General features: G+C 41.1%; 1 protein-coding gene across 1 annotated transcript in view; it reads left to right on the top strand.

Annotated features, from left to right (window-relative positions):
* The first annotated feature begins 8,475 nt into the window (after positions 1-8,475).
* URB1 (URB1 ribosome biogenesis homolog) overlaps positions 8,476-20,703 on the top strand; it is a 56,624-nt gene continuing 44,396 nt past the window's right edge. The window contains 8 exon segments of the mRNA XM_064152412.1: positions 8,476-9,287; positions 9,598-9,737; positions 11,078-11,229; positions 12,910-13,042; positions 14,264-14,360; positions 16,248-16,333; positions 18,519-18,644; positions 20,470-20,600. Coding sequence (XP_064008482.1) covers positions 9,158-9,287; positions 9,598-9,737; positions 11,078-11,229; positions 12,910-13,042; positions 14,264-14,360; positions 16,248-16,333; positions 18,519-18,644; positions 20,470-20,600 — 995 coding nt within the window. The 5' untranslated portion in view covers positions 8,476-9,157.

The raw sequence follows: 20,703 nt of genomic DNA, 5'->3' as shown, positions 1-20,703 counted from the left end.
CCTCCCCCGGCTCTCTCCACCCCTCTCCGGGCAGTTCGAGGTCCCGGCACCTCCCTCTCGGAGAAGAGGCACGATTCGCCTTCGCGCCCCCTGCGAAGGGCTTTATGTTTAACTTATTTTACGACTTTATTCCTGCTTTGCAATTGTTGGAGGACTGTCATGGATTTACACAGCTCCCCCGACTTACATGACAACATTTCCTTGCCGGTATTTTTACCAAGACAGGTACAAGATGCCATCATTCCCTGTCCGCGGCAGCGCAGCTTCTCAGCATTTCCTCTTTCAGATGTCTTTGCGCCGCATGCCAGACCCTGCAAAACCTACTGCTCCAGCTCGGCTCCAAGTCTCGCAGGTCTCTGGGAGAAATCTTCTTAAGAGCTACGCCTGACAGGATCTCAGGATGAGGAATTTCACTGAGCAAACAGCCGTGTTAGGAAATAGCCCCAACTCTTTCGTCTTGCAAAAGAAACTTTCCCTTTCTCTGTTTCCTCCCCACATGTTGTTGCCTGACAACACCTCACCATAGCCCTTAAAGACTCACGTAGTTCAGCGTAGCTGAGTTTGAAGTGTGTAGGTTTGCCTAAAGCTTTCATTGCAGAGTGAGAAAACATCTTGAGGTTACTTTGAGAGAGCTCAACTTGCTCCCTGAAATGTTTGCAAGACCGAAAAGTAAACCAGTGGGAAGTTCAAACAAACTGTGTTTACAACCTGTGAAGCCACCTTTAAATATAAGGTGGAGCTCCTTTTAAGGTATGAGGGACTAAAGAGAATAAATCAGGACAATCATTTCCCAGTTCCTCTAAGAGCTGCCCTCGGGAAAGACAGCCTAAAAGCAGCGCTGGAAACGAGTCATGAAAGCATCTTCTGCCCTGGGGTTGAGCTTGGATATAAGGTGGGCAGGCAAGAACATCTATCTGTTTACATCCTGGCATACATGTTCACACTGATCTTCCTCCTGAAAAAAACATGAGTGAGCAGGTGAGGGATGACAGAACCAAATTAATTCTGTTAAATCCGTTCCTCTCCTCCTGCTCCAACTGAAGTTGGATCGTGTCCAGATTTCAATTTCCAGACTGTGGCACCTTTTTCTGGAGGTTAAACTGAACTTTGACCATGTTTGAATAAGAATCCACTTTCTTTCCTCACTCTCTCCCTTTACACCCAGAACAACAACTGGATAACATATACATTATAGTCATGCTTCCTTAGTCTTGGTCAGATAAGAGCAAATACGGTTTCAAATGACCCTGACTTAGGTCAGGGACATTCCATCAAGTTTTACTGAACTGAGATAAATGAGATCAAAGATGCCGAAATAACAGAATAAAAGTGGAGTACATCTGAAGCATCTGCAACTGCAAACATGGATGGAAAGAGAGAACAGTAAGTTTGCCAGGTGCATGAAGCTCCTATTTCTTGCTGCTTCAGAGAAGGACAATGTTTGCCTCCAAACTGAACCAGTTACCCTGTGACTTTCAACTGTGATACTGGAAGGAGTCTTGAGGGAGTCCCTTGCCATACCCGGTGATTTAATGCAACTCTTTCTGCACTTGGTGTCACAGGTCAGCTCTGCCAAAGGTTTAAATGAATGAAAGGGCAATGTTGTAAGTAGCACAGATTTTTACCCCTCCATAAAAGCAATCACTATCCTATGCTCATTCTCAAAAGGCCTTGAATCAGAACATCCTATTGGGCTGCTTGCCTAGTGGGAATTTGTGAATCTTCTCTTTCCAAAGAGACAACATTGCATTTTCTAGTCTGTGATGTTGTAAGAAAATGACCATTCCATGTTGCAGGAATGAGCCTGGTATGGTTTTGGCACTCTGCAGGTATAACCCAAAGGCAAAGGCAGTTTTCAAGTGGAATGGATGAACTGGGAGAAGTTCAAAGTGTAGGTAACCTCCAGGGAGGTGAAGCAGCAAGGGTGGAATAAAAACATAAGAAGCAGCTGGGTACTCCTATGTGTAGGTATCTGCCTTTTAGAGAGGTCTTTCTATGGAGGGAAGCAACTCGATAGACATTGCAGCCAACAGCAACTGAAAACTTCCAATAAAATGATGCTTCTGATTTTTATTTATTCCACCACTAGGGGCTACTTCAACACGAACCTAAAAGTGTAATGTTTTTGGTAACCCCTACTATTCCCCACTATGGGGTAGTGCTTAAATAGTAAACTTGGAGACAGCTGTGTAAAAAACAAAGGTAGGGAGGGAGGAAGAAAATATGATTTATCCTGATATGTTTCTTTGCCATAGTCTTGAAAGCAGGTTCTACAGAGCTTAGTAGTTGCAAACAATAGAAGTCATCTAGACATGTAGAATTACAGAAGCTCTCAATCTTGGCCTTTCTTAGGAGCAACAGCAGTGAGATTAATTTTTTTCTTCAAAGGGAAAAAGTAGAGGCCTGTAAGTTAGAATGCAGGCAAGATATGTCTAATCCAGTTTCTCTCTTTTGAGCTTGGAAAGAAAAATAATTTCAGTGTCAAAAACGCAGGAACTGTGTTGTTGCATGGAAGCTTTGCAAGTGCAAAGCCAAAATCTGAGCTCTTTTTTTTCCCCTTCATATTCATTTTTCTCTGAACTTCAACCAAACTGCCAATTTGAAACTTACATCATGGCTTAGTCTATGGAAATAAAAATCAAATAGTGCTGTCAGTTAGGAAATAATCAAACAATGTGAAACAATAGAAAACAGTTGTGTTAGATGGCCTCATTTTTTCTGACAGTAAACTAAATCACAGCAAGATCCAAAGCACAGTAACAAAAAACACCAGAAATATATAGTCTCAGAAACTCTCTCTCTATATATATGTACAGATATACAGACCCCTATTATACCTCCTACTGCTTTTTCTTCCTCCTTTCAGCAAACTTACTGTGAGCTGATATATGTCATCTTCATTCTCTTCTCCCTGAATAAACTTTCCAAGAAGTTCACTAACATTCTCTTTGGCTTTTAGAGGCAACCCCCCCCCCCCCCCCAGCTAACTACAAAACCCCAGGCTTTTCCCACATTTTAAAATGCTTTATAATCCTACATCCTGACAGATGCAATCTACAACACAGTTCAAACAAGTGGGCTGTTATCCTCTCTGTTTCTATGGAAATGAGTGTCAGACTGGTTAAAACAAAACACACATTTTAATCACTACATAGCAGTTATTTAAAATAATATATCACACTTTTCCCAATTCAACCTCTCTTTCTATGGAAATAAGAATCAAAATAGTGGTAGAGAGGCCTTTGCTGTGTTTTTTCAATTCTAAATGTGTTTGGGGTACTTGTAGGTTCTGGGATGTGACAGGTTTTAAGTTCTAACAAGATCTTCAGTTGTGCAGTAGTTTGAACTTGGACTTGCAAGTCACAGTTAGGAAAAATTCTCATGCATTAAAGCAGAAGCTTGAATGAATAGAGAGTATAGTACTTCATCCAGCAGGTATAGAGGAGGGAGAAATAGTTGTGATTTTCTGCCATTTTATTACTCATTTCAGAGAGAAATGTTAGCTAATGACTTCTGAATTTTGTGGTCATAAACTGCATCCTGCATAATCATCTCTTGGTCAAAATAATGGCATGGTGACCCTGCCTATTTCACAAAAAAGAGAAGTAAGATGTAGCATATAGAGTTTGTAAAATTAATCTCCCTTGTTCATTCCATCTGAATTCTTATTGAAACCTTCCTCACCACATTCAGCAGAAAGGTCACTGCTCATCATCCTGAATGCTGCTGGTCTTACTGGCACCTTTCCTGTATGCAGATTACTTTTTCTAGCAGTACACTTGGACACTTGTATAAACATGAAGTAGGAGGCATGCCCTATCTTACAGAGTTTGCTGCTGGAAACAAGAGGGAAAAAGACTTAGGGTGAAGAAAGAACAAACACATCCAAAAAGTCCTGGGTTTGTTGTTGCCCTCTTAAAGCACACAAGTCATCTCTGGTCACTTCCTGATGGGACTCTTCAAAGACAGACTGGAAAAGACTGTGTCTTGTCTTTCAGTTCAGGAAGGACATTAGGGCAGAGCTGCTGGGTGGACCACAGTCTTGGAAAGCAGCCTGTTTGCTTGTGAAGATGCCTTATTAAGAGTTTATGAACTGGCCTCTGGGCTGGTTGTTGTCACCACTTCTCCTTTAATATGTATTTAGGCTAAGATTTTCCAAAATGACTAATGATTTTGTGTACTTGAAATTCAAGACTGCATCTTTTAAAGCCACAGAATCGATGTCAAAGCACTGAAAAAAATGGTGACATTTCCAAAAGCCTTGGAAAATCAGGCCTCAAGGTCTCTCAGGTTAGGTACCCAAAAGCATGCAAAACTGACAGTGTTTCAAAAGAATATTGATTATCTAATCAGTGACAGTTAATAGTTTTGAGATCCAGACCTCACATTAATTCAATTTGAGCTCTCCAAAATTAGAAGCAAATAACAAAAGTTAAAAATAATATTGCCTTGTTTCTAAAAGCTTGGTTTTCTTCTCAGTACTTTAAGGGTTTCATGGTAAATTCTGAAGAGCTGCTCAGTGACTGTGTTAAACTAATTCAGGCTTGATGACAGTTGAAGATTATTCCATGTCTAGAAGGTGTGGAGGATTTCAGTATGCATGGGAGATACCTTTTTTCTGCCTCAGAATGTAAATATCCCATAGCGTCACAGGTCTTGTTCTGTACCTGAAAGTAAAGAATTAATTTAGTTTATCACAAGTCGATACCCATCTTATACTTTCTCTACCTCTTCCCAGCCTGCTCATTGACATTCCTATTCTTCTGTCCTCTTCCCTTCTTTTCTGATCTTCCCGTCCATCTTAAGTATCTGGGCAAGCAGCCTGATTCCCAACTCATACCACGTTCTGGCTCAGAACCCTGGTGCTAATGCATGTTCGTACTGCTGACTCCGCAGGCAAGTTAGGTCTTTGATATTGATAGGGCTCTAGTGTAATGCTAGGGAAGATAAACTGTCATTAGCCAGGTTTTAAAATGCACTCCTTTAGCTATTCAGAGAAGTGCTGCTCTAGCTTAAATAACTAAAAGATTGGAAGATGTGGAGGCGGGGTAAGTTTATTTTTCAGCCTCAGGAGCAAAAAGACTTGTGGTTTTACTAAATTGGTCTAACTTACTTATGCCAGAGCAGTACTGGTGTTGAAGGGCAGTTTCATGAGGTTTATTGCCATAGCCCAGTCTGCCTGCTCAGTTCCTGAGTCCATACACCATTTGGAGCCTTTGTTTCTCAGTTTCTGGAATTCAAGCTCTGCAGTCTCTGTATCTCCAACTCTGTGCACTGACACTGGGCACAAGACGTATGATGACAAAGAAGTGATAATGTTGGGATGCCTTGGGAATATTGCCTTCTTTAGAGGCTGTGTTCAGGAAGCAGTCCTGACACAGCAGCATCCAAGCTCTCTCCCTTTGTGATTTCATGCCTCAGGTATCAAAAGCTGGAAAGTAGAAAGACCTGAAAAATAGCAGTATCACATACAGGAACTTTAGATTTTGGAGAAAAAAAAATGAAGGAAGCTTTTCTGTGAAATAGATCTGTAAACCATGAAAGAACGTTGAAAACAGCAGTTTTAAAGATGCAAATTTTGGACGAAATTCAGTCTCTCTGAAGGCTCTCTATAATTCATTTGTAGATCCAATGAAAAGCTAATGTTAAGAAACTACTGCATTTTCTACATACTCTGGACCAAAGGTAGTGTGGATCAGAGGATCACAGGTCCTATATGGCCATTAAGTGATACTGCCACTGACAGCAGCAGTTATACTGTTAACTGGCAGGGATTCCACTAAACCAAACTTCAGCAGTTTTAAAGGACAAGTCTGGTCTGGGATTAGCATGGGCAGTATAAATCTGTTTAGATATGGGTCTATCAGCAGTTCTACTCATAAGGATAGTTGTTCATGTATAGTGTGAGGTTGCAGGCCAGGAGATCAAACTGAGTTTGGTAAAGGTCACCAGGACATGGTTAGGGAATGATGTAAAGTTATATCAACAGACGTAAGATTGAGGGCTGGCACAGCAAGTACTGCTGACCTATAGGTAAAAGCTAGAGACAGGGTCTGGATGAGTGGGAAATGAATGTTTATGGATGAAATGAGAAGGCAGACCTTGATGAATCTAGTGGGTAAGAACTGGCCTAACTTACCAGTCAGCTTTTGTCTTTAGGCACTGCATGATTAAAAATCCCAGAGCAAGGAGTAGCATTTGTATTAGGCAGGACTGGGGCTTTTTGCTTTTGGTACTGTTCAAGCCAATAAAGACTTCAGAGGTCAGGTTACAGCTGGTATGGAAAGGGTCACTTGGCTCTCTCAGTCTTGTATCTGGAACTGTTTGTTGAACAAGAGTGATAGCTAAGGTTCATGAAAGAAACTGAGAATTCTTTTTCAGACTTGCAAATGCCAAAGGGGCAATGTGTATCTTGGATCTGACTGTATGTCCATCTGGCAAGAATCACAGAATTAACTTTCAATTTACTGAAAACTAGGCAGCTCAGAAATTAATGCTTGACTCATTCACTGCTTACATCTGGTAAATGTGCAGGCACAACAGAGCAGATGAGCTTTGTCTGAGTTTGATCTCTCATTCTCCTCCATGATTATAGCTTGTCAGAAATTAGACTTTAGGGAGGAAAATTCTCATAGATGTAACAGAGAAAGAAAAGGACATAGGCTTTAAGTAGACTACAGCAAGAATATGGCAATAATCTGGCTTGAAGTGAAACTAAGTCATCCTCACCATCCTCATTAAGGCCTATGACAGCTGTTCAGGCAGTCAGGGGAGATAATCATTGAATTTAAAGTTGAAATTATAATAATTTACACTAGTATTTTGTAGCAATGTATTTATACTAGATATTCTATGAACAACTATGACTTTTACCTGGACCACATCAGCATGAGTGCTTTGAGCCTTTTCAAGGCTGTGTTTGATTGTTTTGTTTTGGTTTGGTTTTGTTGGTTTGGGGTTTTTTGTTTGTTTGTTTGATTTTTTAATTCTAAGTTTTACTAGCTCTACCTTTCCTTTTTGTCCCTTCAGAACCAAAATAACTCCTTCTTAAGAATGTTATTTACTTTCCATGCTATGTGCCCCTCCATTTCTAGAATTTGAAATATATTTGCATATCTGCACATCATCAATTAATTTTCAGGAAAATTATAAGGTTGAAAAAAAAAAGATTCTCATCATCCAGAATAATAACCCATCAGTAATGTTTTATGGGAGAATTGAACAGTCTGTGCCTTTGAACAGAATTTGCTATACTAAGTTGAATTACAAATGAAACTGCCATCAAAACAAGCAGAAACATACTTGGAATCCACTATGTTAAAATCTAAGTATTTCTGGAAACATCCTGAATTATTAGAGAGTTTGGAGTATGATGTAACTAGCATCATTAAGATGCTTTTAAACCTTGTTCTTCTACAGTACTTTGAAAACCCTTGTAGCTAACATCTAGCAATGCATACTTCCAACCTTTTCTTTGCAGTTTCAGGTACTCCTTTTATTTTACTGTTTTGTGCCTTCTACCTTCATCTTCTTTTATTTTCTTTTACCATCTGTTCTCAAAATATTGGAGCTTCTTCCATCAACAGCAAAGCATTTGCCCATCCTAAATCTTAAAATTGCTGTTAATGTTGCCCTCTTCTGGATCACTTTTTTTCAAACAGTTTTGTTTTTAACAAAAACTCATGTTAGGCAAACCAGACAAACATTGGGGTTGCTTTTATTTGTTACTTGTAAATAAAATTATCTACTTTGGATAGATCTCTAACTTGATTTTAATTTTCTCTTATCGACATAAAAGTCTCCTTTATCTTCCATAACTGTTTCTGCTACTGGCTTTTCATTGGTGAGTTCCAATTCATTGGAACAAAATTTCTTCCATTCCTCCCTATTGCTGTGTTTCTCCTTGAATAACTCCTGCTGAAAGCAAAACTTCTGGTTTCAATTTAAGTCTAGAGAACAATGAATGTATTTGGTCACCTTGATTAATATGCTTCATAGGCTGACAGGCAACCAGTACTCTTCTATCATGTCTAATTAATTATTCGTTCATAATTAAGTGTTAGTGCTTAAGACATTTTAACTAGCAACTTTTAAAGTGTAATGGAAACATGGCCTGTTAATTGGAAAGCAGCTTGTGCCCATTGCTTTTTGCAAATTATGATTTTATCTTTTACCTAATATCTTAAGGAGTTCTCTCTGCTTCCTGCCACTCCATGCTTTCCCTTTCCGCTCCCAAGTTTGTGTCTCCTTGGTTCAGGACTGGATAGGACTGAAGTTCTATGAGACGGTGATGCCAGTGGAGATAAAAAGCTGCTTAGCCTTGCAAGCATCCACAGATGACAGGCTGTATTACAGGGTAGTGGAGACTTGCTTTTGCAGGCCCTCTGCTCCAGGTGCTTTCACCCCTCAGTGGTACCAGTCAGGTCTGTGCGGTTGCACTTAAAAAGAGCAACCAAAGCATCCTGAGAGAGAAGCAGGAGGAAGGAAAAGGTGCGATAACTATTCCTGAATCATTTTGTCATCCGATTTCTCTGATAGCATGCCCACAATACAAGCAAAGAGTAGTTCACGGTGTTATGCACGCACACGTACGAAGTGCCTTTGGTTTTGGCCCCGGGGACCGAATGCCCCACTGGAAGGGCAGCTGCCTGGCAAGCAGTAACTGCATGCAGAGGGCTATTTCGGGAAAGCAAGTGCCAACTGTAACGTGTGACAGCGCCAGGCCCAACAGCAGAAACCTGCCGAGCAGCCGAACGCCCAAGCCTATCTCATGAAACGGGAGCGGGGCATTTTGCACCGGGAAAGCCCCTAAGGGGAGGCGCCGCAGAGCTGCGTGGCAGGGCAGCGCGCTCCGCACAGCAGCTGCGTCAGAAGCGGGAGGCACAGCAAAGCTGCGACATCTCACGGAGACAGACCGCAGCGAGGCAGGCGAAGAGTGAAATGCCGCCCATGCGTGTTGCAGCCGGGCCCCGGCTCGGCCAGCCACCCTGGCTCAAGGCCCGCGCCCCGATACGCGCCCCGGTCAGGCGCACCACATCCCGGCCTTCGCTGGCAGCGGAGCCGCCGCGGGGCGGAGGCTGTTGCAGCTGCTATCGCCAGCGCCGCTTCCTGCCGACGGCCCCTTCCGGGGCGGCTCTGTCAGGCCAGCGGCAGCGGCATGGCGGCGAAGCGCCGCAGCGTGCCGGAGGCCAGCCCGCCGGCGGCCAAGCGAGTCTGTCCCGAGAAGGAGGAGTTCAACGGCGCCCGCTTCAAGGCACTGCTGCGGGACCCCGCCACCGCCGGGAAAGGTGAGAGGCCGGCTCGGGGGAAAGGGTGGCCAGCGTGTCCGGCGGCGCTCGGAGCTGCCCCTGCCCGGCGCTATCGTGAGGTGAAGGCGTGCTCGGCCGGCGCAGCAGGGCCTGGAGCGGCGCCCCGGGAAAGCCGGAGGCAGCCCCTGTCCCCAGAGCGACGTCGTGGGGGTGGCGATGGTGGTGTTTGCTGTTACTGTGCTCTGGGCTCATCCAGCTACCGCACGGCGTGGACGCACCGCAGACCCTCTGCGGCAGAGCCGGCGTGTGCGGGGCCCTGTTGACCCCCCGTGTGAAACTGCCATTGCAGGTTTGGAGACCTTCGTCTCGATCGCTAAGAGGCTGCCGTCCCCTGAAGTCTATGATGTCGTGGAGGGATACATGAAAATTTCAATGGAGTGTGCTGAAATATTTAAACTTATGGACGGAGAAAGGAAACCTGACAGCGAAGTAAGTTGGCCGTGGGTTTTATAGTTGAATGCCTGGCAGCGTGCACCCTGATCGGGAGAGGAGTGGCCAGAGAAATGCTTTGTGGTGTAAATAACGAATCATTTGGTGTGGTGGGGTTTTGTTTGTTTGCTTGCTTTTGCTGGAAGCCACCGTGTCAGAAGCACCGATCAAGTGAGAAGTTTTTTTCAGGACAAAGATGTTTCTGGGTCTAATGATATAGACAACCAGTACTGCCAAAATCAAGCTGTTAAGGTTCTTTAAATGTTAGTAAAAGAAGCAGTTAGGCAAAATAAAAGAAATAGTCCAGTGAAAGCAATTGTTATTATATAACTAGACATCATAGTACTTCTAGGAAGCCACTGGCAAAGTTGGCCTCATTTTCTTCATCTGAACTGGACACAATTTTTCCACATCAGAATGTGGTGAATGGACTAGAGAATGTTTACTGTAAGTACTAGTGCAGTTTTTTTAACTTAAATCTGCTTCCAGTGTAAAATTGGAGAGTGAACTTTTTAACATCCACTTGTTGGTCTTTGTCTTTCCTGTTTGTGTGATGATGGCAGGCGTCATGGTCACTGACATCCTTTCTTCGAGGTCCTTTTACTAGTAGGGGATAATACTTGTAATGAATACAGTCCCAGTGCTGTGTGAACTCTGGTTTAATATAGAAGGAGTTAATTGCAAGATCAGAGCAGCTTGGATGGTTTTCTCCAGCACATTTTGTTGTTTCACTATGTGCTTACTATGAGTTGTCTCTTAAAGCTTTGATTCGTTGGCCCTAGGCCTTGCCTTCCATCTTGAAAAGGGCCTTTAAGATCCATCATCCTGTGCAGCGATTTGCATTGCAGTTGGTGTTTGCATCCCTAGAAGTGGTGGTTGTGTGTACATACAATCATGCATATGCATGTAGGTCTTGATTCCTCAATTTGTGGGTGAGGTGGGGCCCTTTTTATTACAGTTTACTTGTCCAGGGTTGTACAGGCCTTCAGTCAGCACATTGAGTTAGGCTTCCAGCAAAGGTTGTCCCTCCACACTACTGAATTTCATGAGTTTAGTAACTGAAAAAAGAGAGGACTCACCTGACCTCCTGTGTTTCTCTGGTCTTTCCTATAATATCTGTACAGGGGTTCCTTGAATATTCACACTGTCACCATTAATTCTTTAGACGGGGAAGGATTAAGTTGGTAGAGAATTCAGAAGTTAATTTCAGTTTCATATGTGGAAGGTCTTCTCTTGTGGTGGGGTTGCTATCTTTTTAGTGATGCCCATTACTGTTCAGCTAATAATTTCAAACTGTGCCCAAATATTGACATATATTGACATATTTCTGTATCTTGCAGATGCTGTTAATCTTTCAAGCTCTAGAAGCCATTTTACTGAGGACGGCCAGTGACCTCTCCCATTTTTCTGTTGTGGGAATGAACATAGTGAAAAAGTTGATTCATTCTTACATGAGATTGGTCTATGCTGCTCTGTATTCCGAAAATCAAAAGTAAGTCTTCTCTGTACTGTTGCAAAGAACCTCTATCTGTTGAACCCAAGAGGCTGAGTCTTGCACATGAACTCAAGACATTGCAAAATCTGCCTTGACTTAGTGGTAATAAGCCACCTTTATTTAATGATAGTTTTCCACATTTCATAAAACAATTACATGTAGAAGTCTTTGCAAGATGGAAGCTCTAATGTAATACACAGTGCTATCTGATACTTTCCTGAGAATCTAGCTTTCATAAATAGAAAGAGTAGATGGTATCTTGAGTCCTGTTATTTTAATGCTGCTTGATTTGTGAAATGTACTGCATGGAGCAGGCGAGAACAGATGTTCTTCTAGTTTGCAGATGCTAAGCATTCTGTATTGTGATGGCAAAAAAAAATTGCTCTTGAATGTTTTCTTTTCCTGTACTTTTTGTAGTCAGATTTCCATAGTTAGAACAGATTTTTTTCTTTCTGACTCTTTTTTCCTCTGTAATTTTACCTGTCTCTTAAATCTAATCTGTTGTAAGCTGTTTGAAGCACTCATGCTTATCTAGTCTAGTCTAACCAGCAATTTTTTGTGCTCTGTGGTCAGTGGGAGAAGTTCCAGGTGCCAGAGATTTTAATACAAACCTGGGAGGAAGAGCAAGGAAGAGTTAAAAAAATGAAATGCAAATGACTTATCCAAGGCTAGTGACTTGTCTTTTGGTCTTCAGACAGGCCAGAAGTAGAAAAGCATTTTCTGCTTTTCAATTCAAATTCAACCATGCTTCCTGCACCACTCAGTGGATCTTACTGCAACAGGCACTTCAACTGTATATAGAATCCCAAGCAGGAGTAAATCAATTGTGAAAACTATGCAAGATCTACACTTCTTATGAAGCATTTAAAGATTGCAATTTTGGATAAATCCTTCTAGAACTGACATAGAGGAGGCTGCACATTTCTAATGGTATATATGATGCTTTCACCATATTTGAGTGAAACATGATGGAGAGATTCCAAGACCCTTACAAGGTAGTGGCTACTCAGATAATTGAGATCTTCAGATTTGTGCCTGATAGTCCTGTCCTATTCTCATTAAAATAAACAGCAAACTCCCAGGAATTTAGAATGTATTTTTTTGTCATTTCTTCCTTTTAGACACCTTTAGAAAGTGAATGTGCATCCTCTCATTACAGCTTAATTTCCTGGAAGAATATAAATAGGTGTTCCCTCTTTCCCTTATTCCCTCTCCCCTCATTCCCAGCTGCCATTATCGCTACCTAAAATAATGAGTTTTGGTTGTTTTAACTTCCTTTCTATTTTCTAAGGCAAATTTTCCCAGTGTTGAGTGAGCAAGAATCAAAACTGAGTGCAGAAATAGGCTGTTCACAAAGATGACAAGTTCTTTGTAATAGAATTATCCTTGTGTTTGGTGTAAGTTAGTATTGTGATTGTTGTTAGAGTGGTTGGTTACATAGAGATTTGAATGACCAGGGATACTTTTCTAACATCTGTCTTTGTTGCTTATGATGGGACTAACTCAGAACTGCTTCATGCCTGAAACTCCTGAAGGCTTGGGTGGATGTTGGAGGTGGAATGGGATAATTTCTTTTGCAGGAAGGTCTTTCTTTAAATTTTGATCTTCTGATTTGGTTGTCTGTATAACTATCATCCTGGAAATAACCTGCAGGTTTTCCTCTGTGTTTTGTTTTAGGATGAGCCAAGCTTGCCTTACCTTGTTGTCAGCAATGGTGGCTCAGGGGCCAGATTCAGCAAGGGATGTGTATAGCCATTTTGATTTCAATAATAAATTTCTGCCTGGATTACTGAAAAAAAGATCTAAGAAGGTAAACTAAGCTGCTGTGTGGCATGAAATACTATGGTATGACTCCATCAGTTTTCTTTTGCAAAGTTTCAAGCTGTTGCTTAGTCCCTTTTCTGCATCTCTGCAGGAACTTTTTTCCTGTCTTGTGTCAGACTGAAGTGCTTCTTGATTGTGTTTAAATGTATTGAGTTTGGGCTGAGCTGGAGTTAGTTATCAGCCCAAACCTGATACACTTATTACATAGTAGAAATGATCTACGGGACAAGAGCCTCCCATAGACTTACATAAGAAATCCCCAGGGAATGTTTCTGAGTAGCTGCAACAGTAGGAGAGCTGACCTGCTGGTCTTTCTCATCTTATCAGGGTACATAGCTCCTCAGGATAACTTTGCTTTCACCCCTTGAATTTAAATGCTTGGATACAGTCTTTTGACCACAAGCTTCTTAGATATGCGAGCAAGGTGAAAGGAGAAAATTTTCCAGAAATGGATTTAAGATTTTCCTCGTGCTTAGCTTTCATTCACAACTGGTTATCAGAGGTGAATTTTTAATACAAAAATGCCTAAAGCTTGCAGCTAAATCTAATTTCTTTATTCTTTCAACCCTTTCATGAGTCACTTCTGTCTTACTTAGTCTAGTTAGTATCTTCTTTCAGGCATTTTCACTTCCAACTTCACCCAGGATTGTAGTGACAGGACAAAAGGTAACAATTTCAAACTGAAAGACAGTAGATTTAGATTAGACATTAGGAAGAAGTTCTTTACTGTGAAGGTGATGAGTCTGGAACAGGTTGCCCAGGGATGTCGTGCATGCCTTCACTCTGGAAGTGTTCGAAACCAGGTTGGATAGGGCTTTGACCAGTCTGATCTAGTGGAAGGTGACCCTGCTCATAGCTAGGAACTAGATGATCTTTAAGGTGCCTTCCAATCCACGCTGTTCTATGATTCTATGTTCATATCCAATGCAAAGCTTTCAGTACTTCCACTGTGCCTGACTTTGTAGTTTCACAGCACACTAGTCCCTTTTGTAAGGAGTTTTTTGGTCTGGTCTAAGTTTGCATGTCCAGAGTAGCTCTGTGAGCAGCTGCAAGATGTGTTATACACTGTAGCTCAAATACAGCATTGAGTAGCAAAAGTGCCCAAGACTGGCACTGCTCTGAAAGCCTGCGTGGTGCTCGGAAGGTTAACCAGTTGTTTCAATTGTGTACAATCTGTATGCTAACATTGCCTTTTATCTTTTTTCAGGAGAAAACTGATGTCCGTGTGGCCTATATTCAGTTTGCTCTCTCCTTTTTAATTGCTGGAGACAATGCAATCTTGACACAGGTGCTGGAATTAAAAGGTACTTTGTAGTTGCTTGTTCTCTTTTTCAATAACTGAGTCTTTTACAGGTGATAGTAAATAGGAGCTAATTCAAAATGTGAACTCGTTGAACAGCACTAATAAACTAGAGGCGCTGCTGGTGGTGAGGCGAGTGGTGGTGGGAGGGGCATTTGGCTGCCCATCTCTCCAGGCACACAGTGCAAAGTCAAAGGCCAGGATGGCAACAAAATTGGTGAAGGCTCTGCAGAACAGGTCTTATGAGGAGCTCAGGGAGCTGAGGTTTTTTTAGTCTGGAGAAGAGGAGGCTGAAGGGAGGCTTCATTGCTCCCTGAAATTAGGTTGCAGTGAGGTGGGGGTTGGTATCTTCTGCCTAGTACCAGGTGACAGAACAAGAGGAAATGGCCTGAAATTGTGCCAGGAGAGATTTAGGTTGGATATTAAGAAAAAATTATTTCCTGAAAGAATGGTTAGGCACTGGAACAGGCTTTGCAGGAAGCTGGTGGTCACCACCTCTGGAGATGTGCAAAAAATGCATAGATATGCACCTGGGGACATGGTTTAATGGCTAAGGTGGTGTTAGTTTGATGGTTGGACTCACTGATCTAGGCGGTCTTTTCCAACAAAAACAATTCTATGAAAATACATACTTTTATTGCCTGAAAAGATTTAAATCTTCTTCAGTGTTCTGGTGAGTGCCTCTTCTGCTTGAGAATAATGTTTGCTTCTTGCAAAAATAAAAAGACCTTGGTGAACACAGATGTAAAAAAGGTAAATTTAATATAACTTCAAGACCATAGAGTTAAAAAAGAAGGAAAAAACTTCAGGCCTTCAGCATTTCTCATAACACAGTAACAGTGGATATATTGCATTAAAAGTTTCTTTAGAAGTGCTAAAGACTCTGTATACTTAGTTTCCTTTGAATCCTCATACAGGACAGCTGTCATATACTCCCATTAGACTGCTTTTAACAGCAGTTCAGGAGATTAGTGTCATGAATGTCCTTTGCATCCTTAATGGAGATGTTACATGAGAGTGGAGTGCAGGATTTTAAGCCCTTGTCTCTTAGAGGAGGGAGTCAAACTGAACTGACATAGGATCCAGAAAGTCAAATCTTAGACACATTTGGTTAATGTTTGATGACTGAGGTACTGAAGATGATGTAAAATTTGATTACTTCAGTGATTTGAAATCTGCTGCAGATGTTTGTCAGGTTGCTAATTGTGACCCTTGGTGAGGTTATGAAAGAATTCAGAAGACATCTATAAATAAAAAATAGTTCATTTAAGATAAGGTGAGGGGATGAGAAGCAAGTCATAATTATTTACTTTTGTTGTGGGACACGGATTTTCTTTAGTTGCTTGCAGTTCAGTTCTTTCAGGATAGGGAATGGCAATGCACATCTAGACCCAGTCAGCACAGCTGGCTTTCATTCCTCTTTAAGATACCAGAGTTCTCTATAAGCTGAAGTTCTCTGGGTTTGGGATGTTCAGATGAGACAAAAGATGATGTGCATGGTTGGAAATATAACCTCCCAATATTTGAGAATCACTCAGTGAAGCAATTGTGAGTCCTGAAATGGCATTTACTGAAGTTTAAATACTGCATAGCACATTGGGGCCTGAACTACATTTGAAGCTGACAGATGTTGTTGCAGTAAGTGTTAATAACCAAGCTGGCAAATTAGCTAGTTGAGACGAGAGTAGGTTTGGCAGCATTACTTGTTCATCACTGTAGTTACAGACACATCATCTGTCTGAACTCTGATTGCAACCTTTTGGTTCATCCTTAAATGTAACAGCAAGGTAAATAATTTGACATAGCAGAGAAATGAGTATGAATTCCCTGAAGTATTTTGGTATGAAAACCGCTTTCACATTTGCACTTAACATTTGAAACACCTTCTTAGATTTCATTCCCGGTATTCTTCGCTCTGAAATAAATGAAGACAGAGTTTCTACTATCAATCTTATACTTTCCACACTGAGAACTAAGGTATGAAATGTTCTTGGAACTGTTGTCCCTTGTTTTCTGTTTTCTTTGCTTCTGATACTGGCACTGTGCTGCTGCAAGTTGATCAGTAATATTTGATAATACTTGTTTGATTTTACTAGATTGGCCATATTACTGTTTCAATACCGAAGATCCTTATGCTTTTCCAGAGCCCTCTTTTAAAGGAAGCATTTGTAATGGCTTGTACTTGGATGATGATTTCCACTCATCTTTAGTGTGTGATGTCCAACAGATTTTTATTGTTTTATTGTTCTGTTGCATCAGTGCCAAGCTTGAAGGTCAAAAGAACTGGAGTCCTTTTGGTGCTTCTAGTGAGAGTAAGAATAGTCCTTCAGTTAATATGTCTTGTACTGAAGTGGGGAGGTCAGCTAGGACTGAGCTCTGTACAATCTTCTTTCCAGAAGAAAAATTATTTTGTGTATTTTTAGTGTGTGGACTGTGGCATGAGATGGGCTTCTAGGAGCTAGTTTCTAATCTGGTTGCAGTTGAAGGGTATGTGATACCCTTCCTTAAAGTCGTGATAGGACTCAGCTGAGGCAGCATCCTGTGTTTCTGGTTAGCTTATCTTTGGACTTGATTCCTTGTTAGTATGGCAAGATTTCTGCTGTAGGAGGTAAATTGAGTCAAAATTATTTCTTGGTGGGGTAGAGGAAGAAGGAGACATCAGAAAATCAGAGAAGTTTTTGTGGAAAAGAAAGGATATGTTCTACCTGCTGTAGGAAAATGCTGTTGGAAGAGTAAGTCTGCTGCCCTTTGATTTTCCTTCTTCTTTCATGGCAAACAGAAAAAACCTCATGATATAGCAGAGCTGAGACAGAAAACTTGAAAGCGGAACTGCTGAAAGGTGTGAGGCTTGATGCAATCTTGGCTGCCTTTTCTGTGCTCTGTTCCTTAGCTCTGAGCATGGCTGTGTCTCTTTGTGTTGGATAAACTTGTTGCTGTTGTAGGTGCAGCAACTGCATGAGAGATTTATTTAAGTTGTGTAAAATGTTTTGCAGAATGTTTTTAGTTCCAGTACCTCTGATTTTTGAATCTCTGTTTTGAATTACCGTAGAGGTGTTGCACAAGCTGTTGTATGACCAATTGAGAGAGTGAATTTAAAATAGTTTCAAGTGTAATCTTAAGAGCCTGCCTCAGATTCAGGCCTTTTGCAACTGACAGTTTAAGCCAAAAAAAATATTTTTCCATTTTTCAGACACAATAAGCTTGGAAAAATGTAGTGTTTTCTGAGTGTATCCCCCCACTAGATTAACCAGACTAACTTAGCCAGCTGGAAGTTAAGGAATGAAGCTTTATATTTACAACTTAGCACAATTTACAAGTATATATATACAATATATTACAGATATTTACAACTATGTACAGTAGTATACATGTTAAAAGTAATACAGAAATACAAGACCCCTCCCAGCAGTCAGAGTGGCCAGGAGGGGCTCCTAACCACCCCTCCACCTTCTTTCCACCCTTTCCCTCATCTCAGAATCTCTTTTATGTGCAGGGTGATCTGAAAAGATAAGCAAGAGGTGTTAGAAGCAGTATGATTAGTTGGAAATGTGCAGGTTCAGGCAGAAGAAGAAGAAAAGAAGCTAACTTTTAAATGTAGTATAAATCTTCCTGAAAATTTGTTTTCTAAATGAGTCTTTTTCCTTGTGGGAATCATGCATTGATACTGTTATGTTGTTGATGAAACCTGGCCCACTGTATGATTCCCTCAGTTTAACAGGGGAAAAGAGAATTAAACAAATGCAGAGAGGAAAATATAAGAGAACTTCTGAGAAATTTCTCCAGTGTGTTTTCCCTTTCATTCAAGCTTTATTTGTAGCAGGTTCTACCATCTCTACCAGCAGGTATCTAAGGTCGTAGTCTGTGGCTGTGCTACTCTAGATACGTTCATTGCTCTGTAGTTGAACTTGAAATTCCATCCTGTCAAACACGTGCAATGTTTGCAGAAGCTGTAGTATATCCTATGGCTTCAACCATATCAAGATGGGAGCAGGAGTGTGTGAAAGAGGTGTTAATGGGACAGACAAAAGAACCTTTAGTCTGCTGTAGCAAGGGGAGGGATTTCTGTGTGTACTAGAGGAAGTATGTTTCTAATTTGCTGTTATTTTGTGATAACTTGAAATAAATAAAAGAGTTTTGGTGGGTTTTCTTTCTTTCTTTTCAGGTAGTTCAGAATAAAAATGTCACCAAAACCCAGAAGGTACGCTTCTTTACTGCAGAAGTGTTGATTCGCATTGCCTCACTTTACCAATGGAATGGGATTACTGATGTCAGCCCTGAAGATTTAAAGGTCTGGTAATTTATTTATTAGTAACCCCCAGTCTTTGTCCTGCCTTCCTGCTCTCCTTGCTCCTTCCACCTTGCAGCCCACGGAATTGGAAATAGCTCCCAGTTACTGTAACCTTGATGAGAAACTCTGACTTTCCACTGCTTCTCACCACTTGAGCAGGAGGGTTTGTTTCCCTTCTCTGGTGGTCAGAACTGCAGTGCACATTTATTAAGCAGGGAGAAACTTTTTGAGTGCTAGGACTGTATTCTATTTCCTGGACACATTCCTGTCTATAGAATATATCAGGAGCAGTGTTCTTACCACAAGCCTTATTCCCATCATACACACTGCTTTAGTATGAGAGATAAACTCCCAAGATGGTTGCCAGCCTTTTCAGCTGACATTACTTGAGAGGTTAGCAGGGTTTCTGAGGTTTGAGCTGTTACTGCTTGTTCTAGTCCACGAAACCACATTCCTAAAGTCAAGACATGAGGCAAGGATCAGGGCTGCGGTTGGTGTGTGTGTGTGTGTGTGTGTATGTCTGTTATTACTGCAGATATTTTGCCATCTTCTCCTCATAGTTTGCAATTTTGCTTTGTTGTTTTTAATAATCAAATGATTTACCTTTGTTTACCTTTTGACTGTGGGAATAGCTAAGGTATAGCTGCAAGTTCAGTGCAAAGCAGTAGAAGTTCTGTGCTTCCACTGGGTTTTGGCTGCAGACGTTGCACCTTTATATTGATTAAACTTTGTCTTTAGAAGCTGAACAATTCTAACACTAAACAGTTGCCTTCTTCCTCAACTGGATGTTTGTGCCTGTGCTACTCCAATCATGATATATTTTGAACACCTTTTGGAGGAGATCTCTTTCCAGTAGGTGTCTGCTTGGAGTGGTGCAAATCTCTGATGTTGTTCGCAGGATCACAGGATGTCAGGGGTGGGAAGGGACCCAAAGAGATTATCGAGTCCAACCCCCTGCCAGAGCAGGACCATATGTGCTTTTCAGTTCTGAGTAATTTTAAATTCTTATAATTCCATGCAGTCCTTGTGAGTGATGGAACTTGTGATTTCTCCACCACAACTGTCAAGATACTTCTTATCCATAGGATTCTTGAGTTGTGCTGGATGAAAAAGATTGATGGAATCTGGGTTCTTTTGTTGGTTATCTTTTTTCCTTTTTGCTTGGTATTTGGTCACTTCTTTCATTTTTGTGTGGTGACTGTACTGGCATGGATGCTCCACCTTTCCCTGCAGTGCTGACATTTGGTGCATTGTTAGCTCTCCATCTTTTGTGCCTTGTATTCAGTTGTTTGGTTTTCTGCAAAACTGGCCCAAAACCAGATGTTTGCTTATTTCACATCCTTTATGCTGAATGCTTCAGTGATATTTTTTAAATTGATCTTTCTGAATTTCCTTATTGTGTACCTGGCCTGTATGGTTGAAAGTTGGATGTTTCAGGTAAAAGATTAGATTCTTGACTTAAAAGTCCCAGGATGGCCTTGCCCAATTTATGTAACTTTTGTATCACTACATTTCTTTGGTTTGATTTTTCTCTGTCTTTTCCTGTCTGTTGTCCTAGCAAATGCCCTAAGTCACTAATGCCCTGCAAATAATACCTGTGTAACTAAAATTGGGAGATTTGTCTTTCCTTGAAATAGAAAAAATATTGTAACATTTAAAGTGTGAAATACAGAAACTGAAACCTCTGTTCCTAAAAGCAAAATTGATCTCTAGCATTTCTGTATAAAAGCAGCTTCATAAACTTTATAAGTGAAATTGATGAAAGATTTTCTTCTGTGATATCAATAATCCTATGTCCTTTTTTGCTCCTTTTCAACTTTTATAGGTGGTTCAAGGTTCTAAAGAGGTGGGAAAGATGATGGTTCGGGAACTTGTCCATAATTTCCTAATGAAGCTCTGTTGCTCTCTGAAACATGGCATACCATTCTATGATCCAACTCTTGGAACTTCTGGCAAGTAAGTCTCCAGACAGATGAGATAGTACAAGAATTTTGTGCTAGGAGCAAGAGAGACCTCACCAGTTATCTTGTCTCTGCAAGTAACTTTACTGAATTTTCCT

Source organism: Pogoniulus pusillus, chromosome 12 (genome assembly GCF_015220805.1).
Source record: "Pogoniulus pusillus isolate bPogPus1 chromosome 12, bPogPus1.pri, whole genome shotgun sequence".
NCBI classification, from domain to species: domain Eukaryota; kingdom Metazoa; phylum Chordata; class Aves; order Piciformes; family Lybiidae; genus Pogoniulus; species Pogoniulus pusillus.
The sequence above is the reverse complement of the archived record's forward strand: the minus strand, read 5'-3'. Positions and strand labels throughout refer to the sequence as shown.